At 36.5% G+C, this 18,478-nt stretch overlaps 1 protein-coding gene across 1 annotated transcript in view; it reads right to left on the reverse strand.

The window, feature by feature from the left end:
* Positions 1-18,478, reverse strand: part of CTNNA3 (catenin alpha 3) — a 1,555,380-nt gene that overhangs the window by 390,496 nt on the left and 1,146,406 nt on the right. The window contains exon 12 of the mRNA XM_036264901.1: positions 12,380-12,580. Within this exon, the coding sequence (XP_036120794.1) occupies positions 12,380-12,580 (201 nt within the window). The remainder of the gene's footprint in view (positions 1-12,379; positions 12,581-18,478) is intronic.

Genomic DNA, 18,478 nt, shown 5'->3' on the forward strand with positions numbered 1-18,478 from the left:
ACCACAGAAATACAAAGGATTGTTAACAAATATTATGAACAACTTTATGGCAACAAATTCGACAATCTAAGCAAAATGGACAAAGTTCTAGAAACACAAAGTCCCCCAAAACTGGACAAGGAAGAGATTGAACACTTGAACAAACCAATAACAACAAAAGAAATTGAAGATGTAATCAAGCCTCTTAGCAAACAAAAGTCCAGGCCAGGACGGCTTCACGGGGAAATTTTACCGAACATTCAAGGAAGAACTAATACCCATTCTCCTTAAACTATTTCAAAAAATTCAAGAAGAAAGACTTCCAAACTCATTTTATGAGGCCAGCATAATTCTAATTCCAAAACCAGAAATAGACACTACAAGGAAAGAAAACTACAAGCCAATATCCCTGATGAACATAGATGTCAAAATCCTGAACAAAATACTAGCAAATCGAATCCAGCAATACATCAAAAAAATTATTCACCATGACCAAGTGGGATTCATCCCAGGGATGCAAGGCTGATAAATATTCGCAAATCAATAAATGTGATACATCACATAAACAAAATGAAAGATAGTAACCACATGATCCTATCAACAAACGCTGAAAAAGCATTTGACAAAATTCAGCACCCATTTCTGATAAAAATGCTCAGCAATCTGGGAAGAAAGGGATCATATCTCGATCTAATAAAGGCCATATATGAAAGACCTACAGCCAACATTCTACTCAACAGGCAGAAACTAAGAGCATTTCCCTTAAGAACAGGAACAAGACAAGGATGCCCATTTTCACCACTCTTATTTAACATAGTACTGGAAGTCTTAGCCACAGCAATCAGACAGGAAGAAAAAAATAAAAGGGATCCAAATTGGAAAGGAGGAAGTGAAACTGTCATTATTCACAGATGACATGATACTATATGTAGAAAACCCCAAAGACTCCATCAAAAATTTACTAGACTTAATAAATGAATTTGGCAAAGTAGCAGGATACAAAATTAATGCTAAAAAATTGACGGCATTCTTATACACCAATGATGAAGTCACAGAAAGAGAAACTGAAAAAACAATCCCATTTACCATCATGGCAAAAAAATTAAGATACCTAGCAATAAACTTAACCAAAGAAATAGAGGACCTATTTTCAGAAAACTACAGGTCATTGTAAAAAGAAATAGAGGAAGATATAAAAAAGTGGAAGCACATACCTTGTTCATGGATTGGAAGAATTAACTTCATTAAAATGTCCACACTACCCAAAGAAATTTATAGATGCAATACAATCCCCATCAAAATACCAATGACATACTTCACAGAACTAGAACAAATACTTCAAAAGTTCATATGGAACCAAAAAAGACCTCAAATAGACACACCAATCTTGAAAAAAAAGAACAAAGTAGGAGGAATCACATTACCAGATTTCAGGTTATACTGCAAAGCCACTGTAATCAAAACAGCCTGTACTGGCACATGAACAGGTATATAGACCAGTGAAACAGAACAGAGAACCCAGAAGTGGACCCAAGGCAATATGCTCAATTAATATTTGACAAAGGTGGCAAGAGCATACAGTGGAGTAAAAACAGCCTCTTTAATAAATGGTGTTGGGAAAATTGGACAGCTACATGCAAAAAAATGAAACTAGACCATCAACTTACACCATATACAAGAATAAACTCAAAATGGATAACAGACTTAAATGTGACTCATGAATCCATAAATATCCTAGAAGAAACTGTAGGCAGTAAAATTTCAGACATCATACAGAGCAGAATTTTTAGATACATCACCTAAGGAAACAGAAACAAAGAAAAAATGAACACATGGGACTACATCAAACTCAAAAGCTTCTGCACAGCAAAAGATACAACCACCCAAAATAGAAAGGCACCCCACTGTATGGGAGAGCATAACTGCCAATGATATATCAGATAAGGGGTTAATTTCAAATATATATAGAGTGCTCATACAACTCAACAAAAGGAAGACAAAGAACCCAATTATACAATGGGCAGACGAACTAAATAGACTTCTCTCCAAACAGGATATACAAATGCTAAGAGACATGTGAAGAAGTGCTCCACATCACTAATCATCAGAGAGATGCAAATTAAAACAACAATGAGGTATCACCTCACACCTGTCAGAATAGCCGCCATCAACAAATCAGAAAACAAGTGTTAGCGAGGGTGTGGAGAAAAGGGGACTCTAGTACACTGCTGGTGGGAATGCAGACTGGTGCAGCCGCTATGGAAAACAATATGGTGTTACCTCAAAAAATTAAAAATTGAACTGCCATTCAACCCAGTGATCCCACTTCTAGGAACATACCCTAAGAAGCCTGAAACACCAATCAAAAAGAATATATGTACCCCTATGTTGGTAGCAGCACTATATACAATAGCTAAGATCTGTAAACAGCCCAAATGCCCATTAGTAGACGAATGGAAAACAAAGCTGTGGTACATATACACAATGGAGTACTATGCAGCTATAAGAAAGAAAGATCTCTTATTCTTTGAGACGACTTGGAGGGACCTGGAGAGTATTATCCTAAGCGAAACAAGCCAAGAAGAGAAAGGCAAATATCACATGATCTCACTTATTTGTGGAATATAATGAACATAACTGACTGAGGAACAGGGTAGTCCCAGAGATGTGGAAGTAGGGTACAGACTGACAATCCTCAGAAGAGGGGGTGGTGGGGGAGATATAAACCACAGAACTTATATGCATGTATGCATGAACAAGGGACATGGACAACAAAGCTGGGGTCAGGGTGGGAAGAGAGGGGGAGGAGGGAATTCGTAGGGGAAAAGGAGAAACATCTATAACAAAAATATATTGATTAATTAATTAAATAAAAATATATCCTTCCCTTTAAGTTAAACAATCTTCATTTATTTAAGATCTTGAGATATCTACTATGTTTATAAATTCCCCAAGTTTATAGTTTTCACCAAGAGGTTAAACAATCTTTTTAAAAAATAGAAACAAACAAAGAAAAAATAACTTACTGACTTCATTAAAGAAAATATTCACATATATTAATAAAGATTGTAGGTAACACTTTCATTTTAAAATGTTGGCCTACTAATCAGTTTTTCTTATTTTGATGACATGTTCTTTCAGCATTTGCATTCATAGTCACAAATCTGACTGTAAATTCAACATTCTTTATTTTGACAACAGCTGTAGGTACTGTTCATCTTAGAAATGCTCATTTCTTCACTTACGACACTTATTCTTATCATGGAAACTTAACATGATCAGCATGTTCATTGTGATCACCTCCAACCAACCAGGACTACATTTGAGGAATCCCATCAAAATGGACATGGAAGACAGTTGGGAAGGAGAGGTTGGAATGACTAAAACGATTGTTAGTTAGACACCACAGGAAATGAAATCTGATTTATTTGTTCAACTTCACATGCTTTATGCTCTCTCCAAAGCAAAAGAAAGAGAAATCTGTGAGAGACACCACCTCAGTTTATTTTCTAGACTCAGTGACCTTGAACTTCAAATTTAGTTTTACAGATCAGTATATAAAAGTTCTGTCAGCTCATGTGAACAAATATATAACCAGACTTTCTAAGTCATTTATAAAGATCTCTAAAAAAAAGTAAAATTAACTGTCTTTACAACTGAGGGCTAATAATATATGAAATAGATACTTGTAACAACTAAAGTGGTTTTTTTTTTAATTAGTTTCATAAATCTGACATTCAAGATAGAGTAGCAGGTAGGAGTCTCCTGCCAGATGTTGCCTACATTTCAAAAACATACACTATGTTACAGTATATAAAACATTTATAGAACTGGTATTATTTAAAGACTTCCATGTTGGATTACCCAGTTGATAACAGCCGAGCTCAGAGCTTTGGAACTGTGCTGTGGAATATGGGTGTGTTTTAGAGGATTATTGGGGGTGTTGAAATACTGATGCCCATGGCATTCAGGATGGCTGGAAAGGACCTCAACTGCTTAAGACTTTAGAACCTCTGACCCCTCTGGCCTTGAATAGCCACTTACGTTTCCCAGTGGCCATGCAAACATGATTTTAGAAAGTACTCGTCAGTTCCATTGCAAACAATGTCTAGTAGTTAGTAAATCTCCAACTAAAAGTCAAAGTCCCTATCTCTTTGGATTTAACATTATACATTTGAATAATAAGGCCTGTTAACTTTTTGCCATTGTTGTTAAAGAAAAAAAAGAAGAAGAAGAAACTGCTAAATGATACATTTTTCCACTTTTTTAGAAGACTTCATAGGCTTCAGTATTTCTATCTTGCCACTATCTTGGCAAAATAATCGCAATTACATCATATATTTGGTTAAGGCACATCTTCCCTGAAACATACCTAGATTCAGCACAGAATCATAATACTTCATTTAATAAATCCACCAGGAATAAAGCATGCTTTTAAGCTTGGTTTAAAATTTTTATAGCCCGGCCAGTATGGCTCAGTGGTTGAGCATTGACCCATGCACCAAGAGGTTGCCAGTTTGGTTTTTGGTTGGGGCACATGCCCAGGATGTGGGCTGGGTCCCCAGTCGGGGGCATGCAAAGGCAGCCAACCGATGTTCTCTCTTATCAACGTTTCTATTTCTCTCTCCCTGTCCCTTCCTCTCTCTCTAAAAATCAATAAAGAAAAAAAAAAAAAAAACCTTTAAAGAAAATTTTATAAGCCCTCAGACAAAGAATTGGGTTTGGCAACAACCCAATAACCCCTAATTGAGTTTATGGGAGGAAGTGTTGCCATTGTCCCGACATAGATGACCAACTTTCTTGGTCAAATTAGTCTTCACCTTCCCTTCTCTTTTCACTTGTTGATGCTCCTCACCCCACCCCCCACCCCACCCTGTGCTCACAGACTCCAAAGCCCCTACTCATGGCGGGAGTATGAGAGTCTTACCATGAGACAGAGCGCTGTCTCCACACCCCACACGCACCGTCTGGATGTCAAGGTGTGGGCACATAATTTAAACTCTGCTAATATGATGCTTCTGCCCAAGAAATAAATTCAGAGCAAGTGAGGCAAACACAGGAATTAGTTAAGGATTTATTCTAGTGGTGAAAGTATCTGGAATGTGTTCCAAATAAAACATACCATATGTGGGATCCAGTGTCATAATGTTATGATGTCCACAGTGCATTAAATGTTTAGAGAGGGCTGGAATGGCAGCTCAAACAGCTGTTCTTTCAGATAACTAACTGGGTTGCTATATGCAGCACCCCTTGCAGTCTGTTTCTTGTACTCCAACCTTCCTGTATTTATTTCTTCATTTGTTCATTTTTATGTATTGATTTGAGAGAAAGAAAGAAAGAGTGACATCGATTCACTGTTCCCCTTATTTATGTATTCGTTGGTTTTTTTCTTGAATGTGCCCTCCTGGAAATCAAACCCTCAACCTTGGCATATCTGAACAATGCTCTGACAAACTGAGCTACCCAGGGTCAGGGCTGTCTGTTCATTCTTTCTGCTTAATTTAGCTATAGTTAGATTCTGTTGTTTGCAATCCAGAGCTAAAACTGGGACTTTGTTCCTAATCCCTTTACATCTAAATTATTTTTCTTCCTACTTATCCCTATATAAAGGTCCATAAAATAGATCTAAATTAATCTTTTTACAGAAAGTATCTGTAAATAGCATCAGAGAGAAAGGTCTGATCTATTTCTTTTTTCTTTATTGATTTTAGAGAGAGAGGAAGGGAGAAGGGAAAAAGAGATAGAAACATCAATTGACCGCCTCCCACATGCTCCCCACTAGGGATTGGGCCCACAACCTGGGCATGTGCCCTGACTGGAAATCAAACTGGTGACCTCTGGTGCATGGGTCAATGCTCAACCACTAAACCACACCGGCTGGGCTATTTCTTTTTTCAGATAACGTCTTCTTTGGCATTGGAGGCTGGTCAAAGGAGTTCTAGAGCTAAAGAAGATGCAAGACCTCTAAGACATCTTCCACTGGTGAATATCCACACAGTAGGGCCACTTCTTTACTTCCTCTTTCAATGGTCCCTTTCTTTTAGCCCATGCCAATGCCAACATTTTCCCTCTATCCTTAAATCCATCTGTTTTTATAGCACTTTTTTTTTTCTGACAAGTGTATATTTCTAATGACTTAAAATGTCAAGATAAAGAAGTATCCTCAGACCTCCTAACTAGATTTGGGTCCTAATCAAATCCAGTTCTCTCTAGACAGAAAATATGTTTTCCATTCACAAGTTCCAATAGCTACTTTCTTCAACTCACAGTGTTAATTCAAGCTCCCGAATTCCTGTGGCAACAAAAGCACTTCTGAGGCCAAGGAATCTTATTCTCCATTAAAGAGGCTGGGTTGTCCATTAACATTTGTTTTCCACTTCATCAACATGAAGATGCTTGGTCATCCTGGTTAGTCAAGATGTCTGCAGACAGAAGCATCTTGATCGTGTTTTTTGACTGTGTTAATGGGTGTCAGGTTAGGCCTGACCCCAAAAGTAAGAATGTACATGATTTGGAGGCCTGCCTCAGCCTACTACAAGGCCAGGAAAGTTTGCCAACAACAATTTCCAAATTTGAAGGCATGGTTGCTACCCTTTCAGGGATCTGCTAGAAGCCTAAGTGAGATTAGGTTTGGTGAGATCTGTCACCAGGTGAAATGCAAGGATGGTTCTTGTAAGTAATTGGAAACACAAAAGTCATGATCTCTTGTTCAAAAGCTTGCTAAAAGACCTTTTAAGAATCTGGAAGTGGCTAAATCTAACTCTGGACAGGAATGAATCACTACCCTGATCTCTCTGCTCCAGGCTTTGCTGTAGTGTGCTGCTTTTGAGTTTTGCTTTTTGTTTCTTCCTGAACTGGGATGATAACTTGTTCTCTTGCTTAACTCTATTAGAATGTGACACAGTATAACACTGTAGCAAATTTAAAGCAGGGAGAAAGACTTGAACACCTCTATTATGTATAAAATGCTACTGGTAAATATAAAAATAGATAATGTGTGGCATGTGCATTTAAAGACATGATGATCTAATGGGGGAAACGAGTATGTAAATTGGCTGACTATGATACAAGGCAAAGAGACATGGGCATTAATGACAGGACGAGCTCATCCATGACAACACAGGTAATGGAACAATTCATTCTATCAGAAAGGGAATCAGAAGTTCCTTTACAAAGGTGGTGGCATTTGAGAAAGTGTTGAAGGATAATTATAATATTAGTGGGGCAGTAGAGAAGAAAAGGCATTTCACTATTGGAATAGAATGAGCATAGGCACGTAGGCTTGATTCAAGACTGGTTTGTTTTGTTTTGTTTTAATTTCACACGTGCAAGACACATGGTCAGCTCTGGGAGAAATGGGAAGATAAATAATACATTTCCTTTTCTCCTATAGGTTATATTATATTTTGAAAAAATTGTCATTTCCATGTAAGGATATCTAAAGAGTTCTTCAATAACATATAGTTGTCTGGAATGATGTAATTAACAAGCAAGTCCTTTAAAGATCTATATAGTGTCTGAGACTAGAAAGAATCTACTGTTGCCAGAGGGAGTAAAGAAAGGATTTTAGAGGACATGGAATATACATTATTTCTTGAAAGATGGCTAAAACTTGATGTGAAGAATAAGGGGTGAAAGTATTGCAAATGATAGGTAAAGCACAGACTAGACCACATTCAGAAGTGATCTTGGCATGACCATGTGATTGGGAAAGCATCAATTTAGATGGATTAGAAGGTGCCCTTGGCTCACTCTGGGGAGAATGATAGAAATGCACGTTTAGGTGAATGAAAATGCCTACAAAGTTCAGGTAGGTAAATTAAATAAGCAAAGTAGATTGGGCATCTGTTCAGAGGGACTGGAAAAAGGCTATGGCCCAGGGTCAACAAAAGGGAAAACATCAGTAAGCTCCCTCCAGTTCTACAGTAAACTCTGCCTGAGTGTTGCCAGACCTTCCCATTTGTTACAATCTGCCACTAATCTGGATTTGTGCATGTGTGTGTGTGTGTGTGTGTGTGAAATTAACTTTTATGACAAAACATATAATTATGCTGGTCAAACCAGATACATAAAAAATTATTCGAGTCATACTGAAAAATATCTAGTATGTGAACTGCTAATTTTCAACCTCTGCTGGACTGTAGAGAGCAGAGATGCTAGAATTAAAGCTAGTCATCCTATAACCATTCAAGGTCATAGAATAGAGATGCAACATAAAGAAATCATGTTTTAATCAGGCTACAAAAGTCAGAATATTTGTATGTAAAAAATAAATGAGAGGGAATTGATTGGAATTATTCACTATTACATTTTTAAAAATTATTTTTAAATAAAATTCATCTTTAAATTCTATTAACCAGTTGTTTAAACTGGTTGCACAAAATATTTACAACAAAATGTTGAAAATATGTTTTGGCTCTAGATTATTTTCAACTTTGCCCTTAAAAAGAAAAATCACAACCATATGACTTCTTTGTTCTAATAAGAAGAGGATTCTGGGTACATACTTTCCAGATGGGCCTAAATGAGCACTTGATGAATGACCTTTTTATTTGTCATTACTACCAGCTGCCAATGGTGGATGCCACCAGGACATCTTGGTCAGGTTCACTTATGTGCCTGTTCTGTGTTGGTTCATGAGCCTGGCTGACATTGAAAACAGGTGGGGTTTGAAGGCTTGCAACAGATGTTTTTGAGCCTGTTCATTTCTCTGTTAGTCCACTATTGGTTTAGGTTTTCCCCAACCTAATGAGGAAAAATCTGAAATTGATGTTAAGAATACAGCATCGGTGGGGATGGGGGGTGGGGGAGAATACAGCTTCTAAGCCTTCACATTGCAATTCAGAAGGTTTGAACAAATATATATCTATAGATATAGATAGGTATAGATATAGTTAGATAGATATAGATATAGATATAGATATATAGATTTGTTGTTGTTGTTGTGTTTTTTCTCCCCTATCAGTAATTCCTAATCGGTGGAGGAGCTTAGTAACAGCAAAGAACTGGGCAGAATAAAAAATTTCATATGGAGGATATATTATTATTGTTTTGTTTTGTTTTTGTTTGGTTTGGTTTTTTTTTTTTTTTTTGAGGATACACTATTATGCTCTGTCTAAATGAAAGGCAACATTCCAGGTGTTGTTACATTTCACTTAAAACCAATTGCTAGGGTTTACAAACAATAAAAATTCCTGAAATGTAACAAGGCAACTCTGCTTCCTAATGCTGAGCAAACACTTAGAAGATTATCAAATTTTGAAAATGTGCTAATGAGCTACAGAGTCTGATTAAAATCAAAGATGCAATATTCCAAAAATATTCTTGGTGGTTTAGACAAGTATGGGTCAGGTTTCAACACTAACGACAGTACTTTCTGACAAATTTTGCAAAGATAAGGAGGTCTCAGTAGTAAAAACAATTCACCATAGCTCCTTATTAAGTTATTTTCAGGAAGAAGGGTTAAGACATTAAGATCTGAGAATTGGATATAAGGAAAAGAAAAAGAAAAACAGTCACACATATAAACCATTCAGTTGCTAAAATGTGAACTATTAAGGCTTCAAAACATAAAACATGACATTTTTAATTATGTAATTTGATGCTTATTTATAAATAATAAGTGTAAGTAATAAGCAGATGGGAACAAAGTTGAACATTTTCTATTATTTAATTGTGGAGAATCAAATAGTTAGAAGCATGTTTCCCAGACAATATCTCTATGGAAGAGAAAAATGCTCACATATTGCAGCTTTGCTTGAGATCAAACTGATCTAATTAGCATTTCCATCTAATTTATTGCTCAGAATTCCCTTTAGTGAGGTATGCTTTTGATAAATTTTAAGGAAAGCTGTTTGGAGAAAAGTTGGAATCAGACATATAAAACAAAAATGAGAAGCTTCTTTAAAGATAAGCCAAAAATTATTGGAAAACTAAAATGACAAAATTGGAAAGTCATAAACTACATTTCTATATTAATAATAAGATGTGGCTTATACGTAATAATCCAGGATTGTTTTACATTTATTATATTTTTGGAATAGGACATAATTTACCAGGAGAATTTTAATTAAAGTTACATACAAGTAATCAGAGGAAAAAGGACTTATCTCTCTTCTGATTGAATGAAAATGTGGCCGTATTGGTTAGTCATTTTGTAAGGTCATGATAAATCATAGAAGTATTGATAAATTTGTAATTAAATATATAAATAACCTTGTTTCATTTTTATTTTCTGATTTCAGGGTATAAGAATTGATTTTGAAGAGAGTGTTCTCACAATAAACTTCACATCCTGGACACTTTAGGATTTTGCTTCCACCTCTTTGCATGTGGCAGATGTGGAATCAATCCTGTGGAGAATAAAACTATATACGCTGTTACTACCTCACTCAGACATTGTGACTATACAAGTGTGTTCACAGATGTTACAAATAAGATTACAAACTGAGCCTGGCTGGTGTGGTTCAGTGGACTGAGCATCTTCCCATGGACTGAAAGGTCCCTGTTCTACTGGTCAGGGCACATGCCCAGGTTTCAGGCTAAATCCCCAGTAGTTGGTGTGCAAGGGGCAGCCAATTGATGTTTCTCTCTCACATAAATGCTTCTATCTCTCTCTCTCTGAAAAATCAATAAAAACATATTTAAAAAACGATTACAAACTGAGACAGAGGCAAGATAACAGGTTCAATCCTGGTAGCCTTCATTTACTCAATTCCCTACAAAAATTTTTCCTTTGGCTCAAAAGAGAAACCCTGATGCATTCATTCTTCTTTTAATTATAATTCTGTTCTCAGAATGTAGAAAAAAATCAAGTAAGTCCATATTTGATTTTGATCAACAAGAAAGAACCAGTTAAATTTAGTTTACAAAAGAGATGCTGAACTTCCATAACACAAGCATCTCCGTAAGCAAGTAAACACCTCATTGCTAAAGCAGCTGCCAGGTGCTGAGTGAGCAACACCCCTGCCTTTTGTGGAGTTGGTATAGAAATATAATATCCAGTGTTTCAGATGCACCTCCTCCAACTTTCCTTGGCATGTCTTTAATGTTTTATTATTTTGGAAATATTTTTAAAAGATAACGAGAAAACTATGTGCCAAGTTTCATTAATAATTTTCTGCATCAATATGTGAGGAAAAGATGAACACTAATCAGTTCTCTACAAAGCATGCTAAGCTTACGTTGTGGTACAGTCATCAGAACTAGTCCCCAGTTTCTCCTCATTCATTAATTTCAAGGTGCATCTTCCTCCCCAGAACCTACCCCCTCCAAAATTACCCATCTTCATCCTTTTCTGCCCCTTTCACGACACAACGCATATAGTGTCCAGATTCAATATGCCCTATGCATAATGTAAAGAACAATTATCTAAATAGGATCAATTATTTAAGTATGGACTCTCAAATATTTTAAGAATCATGGGTGTACTGTTACCTTGGAGTTAAGTAATCCATAAGAAAAATTCAACATGGGATTTCACAAATCAGAAGGGATTTTCACAAGAGAAAGTTCTGCCAGGATGATTTACAAAAATAGTTAGTTTCCTTCACTCCAATGATATCCATTGTTTCTGAGTCCATAAGAATTCAAATGCTTCTGTAAGTTTTTAGAAATGCTGATAGTGTTGATCTAAGAATGCCATTTTACTGAGTGATTCAAGAGCTAAGCATCGACTAGCTGATTTTAGAACTGAGTGCTGCAACTCAAACAAAATCCTGATTCCATTATTTCTTAAGTAATCAAACAAGATTATGTGAAAGAATAAAGTGTTGTTTGGCAAACACTGCAAAAGAAGAGAGCGCATTTCTCTGAAACATGGGACAAATTTGCTTTGTTTGAGCAATGTAAACAAAAACCCGGGGGTACCAATGGAAGAGCAAAAAGAGGGTTTGAAAACTATTATAAACGTATCACATCTGGCCTAATTATATCTCCCAATTGCTCTAGCAATAGTAAACATTCATAAGTGGCTAAGGCCTGTTCTTTTCCAGTAAATATATTTACTTCTCAGAGATAATTTTCAAATCACATAGCCACAGGATGCAAGTACCTATGAGAGAGTAGAGCAATATATTTCAAAACAACGCCCCCAGCCAGTGTGGCTCAGTGGTTGAGCATCAACCCATGCACCAAGAGGTCACCATTTCAATACCTAATCAGGGCACATGCCCAGGTTGTGGGCTTGATCCCCAGTGGGGGGGTCACACATTCGATGTTCTCTCTCATCATCAATGTTTCTCTCTCTCTCCTTTCCTCTCTCTAAAATCAATAAAGAAAAATTATTTTTAAATAAAATCCCACACAGGCGGGAATGTCTTTTCATATGTATGAATAATTGGTAGCTATGTAGATTCAAATATCAGGAACAGTATAGCTGTTCCTGGGGACTGAGACTTACCAGTACTTGTAAGGAAGTTCACATTTCTCATCACACCCTCCGTGTAAGCGCCGGGCTCGTAACTGTCCATCTCGCCCGTGACGATGTGAGCAACTCTCGCAGCTCGTCCTCTGATAGCGCCGGCAGCTCGGTCTAAATTATCAGCATCCTGGTCTCTCAAGGCTATGATGCATTTGTTGACATCTTCTAAGATATGGCTCTCTGCAAGTAAATAGATCAAATTAATTTTGTCAGGTTTGTTTTTTTTTAATCACACAAATTTACCATATTATAAATTATGTTAACTTCTGACTTCAGATGTGATGTGCATTGGGAATGGAGGACATGACAACTGGGAAGGAAAAATACAGATATAATTTTGCTCATATCTCTTTAACAGCAGAAATTGTTAAATATAGAATTTTACATTTTTATCAGCAATTATTATAGATTATATATTATTTTAGATTATATTTACAGTAGATTAGATTTTATTTATTTATTTATTTATTTATTTATTTATTTATTTATTTATTTATTTATTTTTAATCCTCATCCGAGGACATTTTTCCATTTTTTGTACAGACAGAGTGGGAGGGAGAGAGAGGAAGAGAGAGAGAGAGAAACATCGATGTGAAAGGGACACATCGAGTGGCTGCCACCCGCACTACCAACCAGGGCCGGGGACAAACTGCAACTGAGGTACGTGCCCTTAGCGGGAACCGAACCCGGGTCTCTCAGGACCGCAGGCCGACGCTCTAACCGCTGAGCCAAACCAGCCAGGGCAAGTAGATTAGATTTTAGATTTGGGTGATTCGTAGGTAGAAATTAAGGAGTTTCTACATTAAAACAAAAATAAAATGTATAATAATATTTTACTTAAGTCTGATTAAAAGCAACACTATACAGATTAGAAAACTCTTTAAAAATATCACCTGTCCTAATTATGTAGCAAAATAAAACTATGGAGTTCCATTCAACAAATGTGCATTGATGTACAATGAACACAATATAACAAAATTATAGAAATCTTATAAATTAATAAATAATAAAAATGTGAAATATATAATTTTTACATTGTAAAGCTACAACCTCACTAAGTCTATGAAAACACTTAAATAAATTTAAAAAGGGGCTTTAGCACAGCCAGTGTGGCTCAGTGGTTGAGCATCAGCCTACACACCAACAGGTTGTGGGCCAAATTCCCAGTGGGGGACATGCAGGAGGCAACCAACTGATGTCCTCTCTCATCGATGTTTCTATCTCTCTCTCTCCCTCTCCCTTCCTTTCTCTCTAAAATCAACAAAGAAAAAAACAACATTTTTTTTAAAGGGGGGTTTTAAGAAGATTGACTCGAGATAAATGAATTCCTGAGAAAGATGCCTGACCTCTCTCACTACTTCCCTCTTCACATTAGAGTATGAAGATAGCACTGTTTTCTTTTTCTATAAAATAATTAATACCCCCAGCTGAAACTAATGAGAGGAGCTGATATCATCAAGCATGGGCAATATTTCTAAGAAATTAAAAGAATATGACAAGAATTATGTTTGGCTTCTAGCACTATCAAATGAATCCCCCCTCAAAATCCTTAAGGACTCTATTATCTAAAAACATACTAGAAAACAACAACAACAAAAAAGGCCTTACTCATTTAGGAACAAATTGTTAATTTTCTCCCCTCCCCTACTCTCTGTATGTGTTGACTACCTGCAGGTAAGCTACACAGGACAGGCATCCATAAAGTGATCTTTGTGGGGTCACACCTTTCTCTTAATGAACGCAGCATAAAATCTAAACTACCAAAGAATACGGTCCCTGGGGACCTTCTGAGACCTGATGTCTAACTTTCTTCTCTAGGCCTCTATTGCTTCAGTTATGTTTATCTTATAATTTCCCAAATCCACCATGTTCTTCCATGCTCTGTTCCTGTGGGCATGTTAGAACCTTGACCTAGACTGTTCTTTTGCTTTCCTTGACCCAATTTCAACATGTGTGTGTGTGGGGGGGGGGGCAAGGGGAGGGGTTCCCAGAACCAAAAAGCAATGCTTTGAACACCAACTGGGTGAACTACAATTCAATTCAATTCTGATGCTCTCTACCAGAGGCTTCTTCTCCACCTTTTACTTCAGATGCCAGTCCTAAGCCCAGGCTGTTACCTATACTTCTGACTGTCTAGCTATAAATCAGAGGTTCTCATCACTCCCTCCTTGGGTTTGATTAATTTGTTAAAGCTCACAGAACTCACAGGACATTTTACTTACTAGATTTAACTTTTATAACTCAGGAACAGCAAGATGGAAGATGCATAGGCAAGGTATAAGAACAGGGTACAGAGTTTCCATGCCCTCGCCAGGCAGACCATTTTCTCCACATCTCCATGTGTTCACCAACACAGAAGCTCACTGAACCTTGTCTTTAGGTGTATTTTGTTTGTTTTTGTTTTGTTATTTTTATGGAGGTTTCATTACATAGACATGAATGATTCAACCTCCAGCCCCTCTCTTCTCCCTGGATGGGTTCCCCAGGCAACCAGCCGCCATCCTTAGTCCAATGTCAACTTATTAACATAAGAAAATATCCTATAAGGCTCTTATTACTTAGGAAAGTCCAAGGATTTTAGGAGCTCTGTGCCCGAAATGGAATGAATACCAAATATATATTACCTATTATAAATTATAACATCCCAACTCTAGATCCCCTATGCTCTGTTCCATCAACTCCTACTATTCTTTGAAAATACTAGTCAAATATTCCTTCCTCAGAAAATTCATAACCTAGAAAAAGACAAATTTGGTTCCATGTTGTTTGGGATTCCCATGAAATAGTCTACATGTTTCCATTAGAGCTTTTTTCCCTGTTTTAATGATTTACTAATGAAAATACCTCTCCAGACTATGAAATATATAGGAGTATAATAATTTAATCTTATTGCTTGAAGTAGACTATCTAGTCATTCCTAATACAATGCATGGTACCTCTTAGGCTAACAAGGATGTTTGTTAATAATAACAGTTTCACTTCCCCCTTTTCGATTTGGATCCCTTTTATTTTTTCTTCTTGTCTAATTGCTGTGGGTAAGACTTCTAGTACTATGTTAAATAACAGTGGCGAAAGTGGGCAACCTTGTTTTGTTTCTGTTCTTAAAAGAAATGCTTTTAGTTTTTGCCAATTGAGTATGATGTTGGCTATAGGTTTTTCACATATAGCCGTTATTATGTTGAGATATGATTCCTCTATTCCCGCATTGCTGAGAATTTTTATCAGAAATTGGTGCTGGATTCTGTGGAATGCTTTTGCAGTGTCTATTGATATGATCATATAGTTTTTAATCTTTCATTTTGTTTATGTGGTGTCCATTTGACCCAGTGATCCCACTTCTTGGAATATATCCTTAGAAGCCTGAAATACCAATCAAGAGGAATATATGCACCCCTTTGTTCATAGCAATGCTATTTATAATAGCTAAGATCTGTAAACAGCCCAAGTAGATGAATGGATAAAAAAGCATGGTAGATTTACATAATAGAATACTATGCAGCTATAAAAAAGAAAGATCTCTTACCCTTTGAGATGACATGGAGGGACCTGGAGAGTATTATGCTGAGTGAAACAAGCCAGTCAGAGAAAGACAAGTACCGCATGATCTCACTTATTTTTGGAACATAATGAACAAAATAAGCTGTTGTCCAAAAGAGATCTAGAATCATGGAAGTACGAAACAGACTGACAAACCTCAGAGAGATAGGGGGTGGGAGGGGTGAGAAGAGATAAACCAAAGAATGTATGTGTATATGCACAACCAATCAACACGGACATTAGGCTGGGGAAGGCAGGAGGGGGTGGGAGTAGGTAGGAGAGGGTCAACGGGGAAAAAAGGGGGACATCAGTAATACTTTCAATAATAAAAAGAACAAAAATCAAACAAAAGGAATATTTGTTGAATGAATGAAGTCCTCTTAAAGACACACCTGAGAATAGTAAATTATTTTGTCTAAATCCTAAATCATGGGTTATGAACATAAGTAGACACATTTCTGTGCCCTTGAATAGTCAATTTGACCCATATCAAGGACAGCCAGGTCATTTAATTAAAAAAGATTAAATAGTGAAAACCTTTGTTATAAATTCACTCTAATTTTTATCTAATTATCTAACTGAATTAGTAGCATTCAGTTTTAAATGTGTCATTAAAGCATATAATAAATCCAGTCAGGATCCCCTCTCAACATAAAGTGCCTGTGTATCATCACCATCATATTTTTCCCCTAGAACTGAAGTACAAGTTTAAATGCGGAAGGCTTAATAACCATGAGTTTTTTTAAATCCACAGAAGTGCATTTTAATGACACATTAAGAAGCTGTTAATTTCTGCCCTGGCTGGTTTTGCTCAGTGGTTAGAGCATCACCCCACAGACCAGAGAGTCCTGCTAAGGGCATGTACTTTGGTTGCGGTTTGTCCCAGGCCCCAGTTGGGGTCGTGTGGGTGGCAACCCGTCGATGTGCTTCTCTCATATCGATGTTTCTCTCTCTTTCTTCTTCCTTCTCTCCCTGCTGCTCTATCTGAAGATAAATGCAAAAATGTCCTAGGGTGAGGATTAAAAAAAAAAAAGAAGAAGAAGCTGTTAACTTCCAAGTATGTTGGTAAGTTGTTTTTTTTTTTAAAAAAATACAACATATATGCATACGATGAATGTTCAATCTTTATTCACTAACGGTGCTTAATTTTAGGTTGCAGAGTTATTTTTGCTCAGTCCTCTAAAAGTGAAAAGGTATTTAGGGAAAAAAGACAATGCTCATTCTTTGAAAGTTAATTATCTTAAAGACTATCTAATCTGTGTTTAATTAAAGGTGAAATCATAGAGCTGTCACAATTTTTTTCAGTGAATTTTGCACAGAAAAATGTATACAAAGAATATTCACTAACAATAAATTGAATGTCCACTTGTTGTATAGAAAAAATAATATACATGCTCAGCAATGTATTCTAGTATATGAAGAAGAGAATAAAAATATAGCAAGGACTGTTTTTGTTCTTATTTGATTGGTCTTATAGAAGTGTGTGGTTGTTGCTTTAGACTGAGCAAGCAACACAATCAATAGCCACGGTGTTTATTAATCATGTTGAAGCATTCTATAGGCAAGGTCAGATACAGAAATAAAAGTCCTACATGAACACATACAACATAAAAAAATAATACATGGAATAAGAGGCAAGAAGCATATAAGTAGATTTTATCATAAGCAGATAAACTAAGAATGTTGGAGATGACCAAAATGATCTTTTGAATTACTAATATTAAATATAGCACAAGGTATTATAAAAGGTTTGCGGAGTTTCCATTATTGAGACACTTTCCCATTAACCTGAATGTTTCACAAAGTGCCAGCAAGATTCATTCACACGGAATTCTAAACACAGAGTGCCAGACAAGAAAATAAAAATGTTGGGTACCTGCCACATATGCACAATAACTAAACATTAAAGTGATTTCTTAAAACAATTATTTCTTTGCTATTCCTATTTCAGGTAAATTTAACTAGCTAAAAAGGCCTTCATGACAGCTTGAATTTTTATGGCTAATTATGTAACCTTAAATATCTAAGGAAAAAAATAAAGCCCCAAATACCTTGTATAAAACTTTCTACTGATTTATCTTTTTTTTTTTTTTTTTTTTTTTTTTTTAATCCTCACCCGAGGACATTTTTCCATTTTTTGTACAGATAGAGTGGGAGGGAGAGAAAGGAAGAGAGAGAGAGAGAGAAACATCGATGTGAAAGGGACACATCGAGTGGCTGCCACCCGCACGACCAACCAGGGCCGGGGACAAACTGCAACCGAAGTACGTGCCCTTAGCGGGAACCGAACCTGGGTCTCTCCGGACCGCAGGCCGACGTTCTAACCGCTGAGCCAAACCAGCCAGGGCTGATTTATCTTTTAAGACTTCCCAATGGACTAGATTTACTTATTAGGCAGACATAGCAAAAATTACTAAGAACTCTACCTTCAATTTCTTTTTTCTCAACTGTAGATGCACTTAGACTCAAGAATTATATCATGTTTAAAATGAGGGTTAAAGAAAGAAAATATTATTATAGAACAAGCACATTTAGAATATT

Source organism: Molossus molossus, unplaced genomic scaffold (assembly GCF_014108415.1).
Source record: "Molossus molossus isolate mMolMol1 unplaced genomic scaffold, mMolMol1.p scaffold_m16_p_17, whole genome shotgun sequence".
Lineage (NCBI taxonomy): Eukaryota > Metazoa > Chordata > Mammalia > Chiroptera > Molossidae > Molossus > Molossus molossus.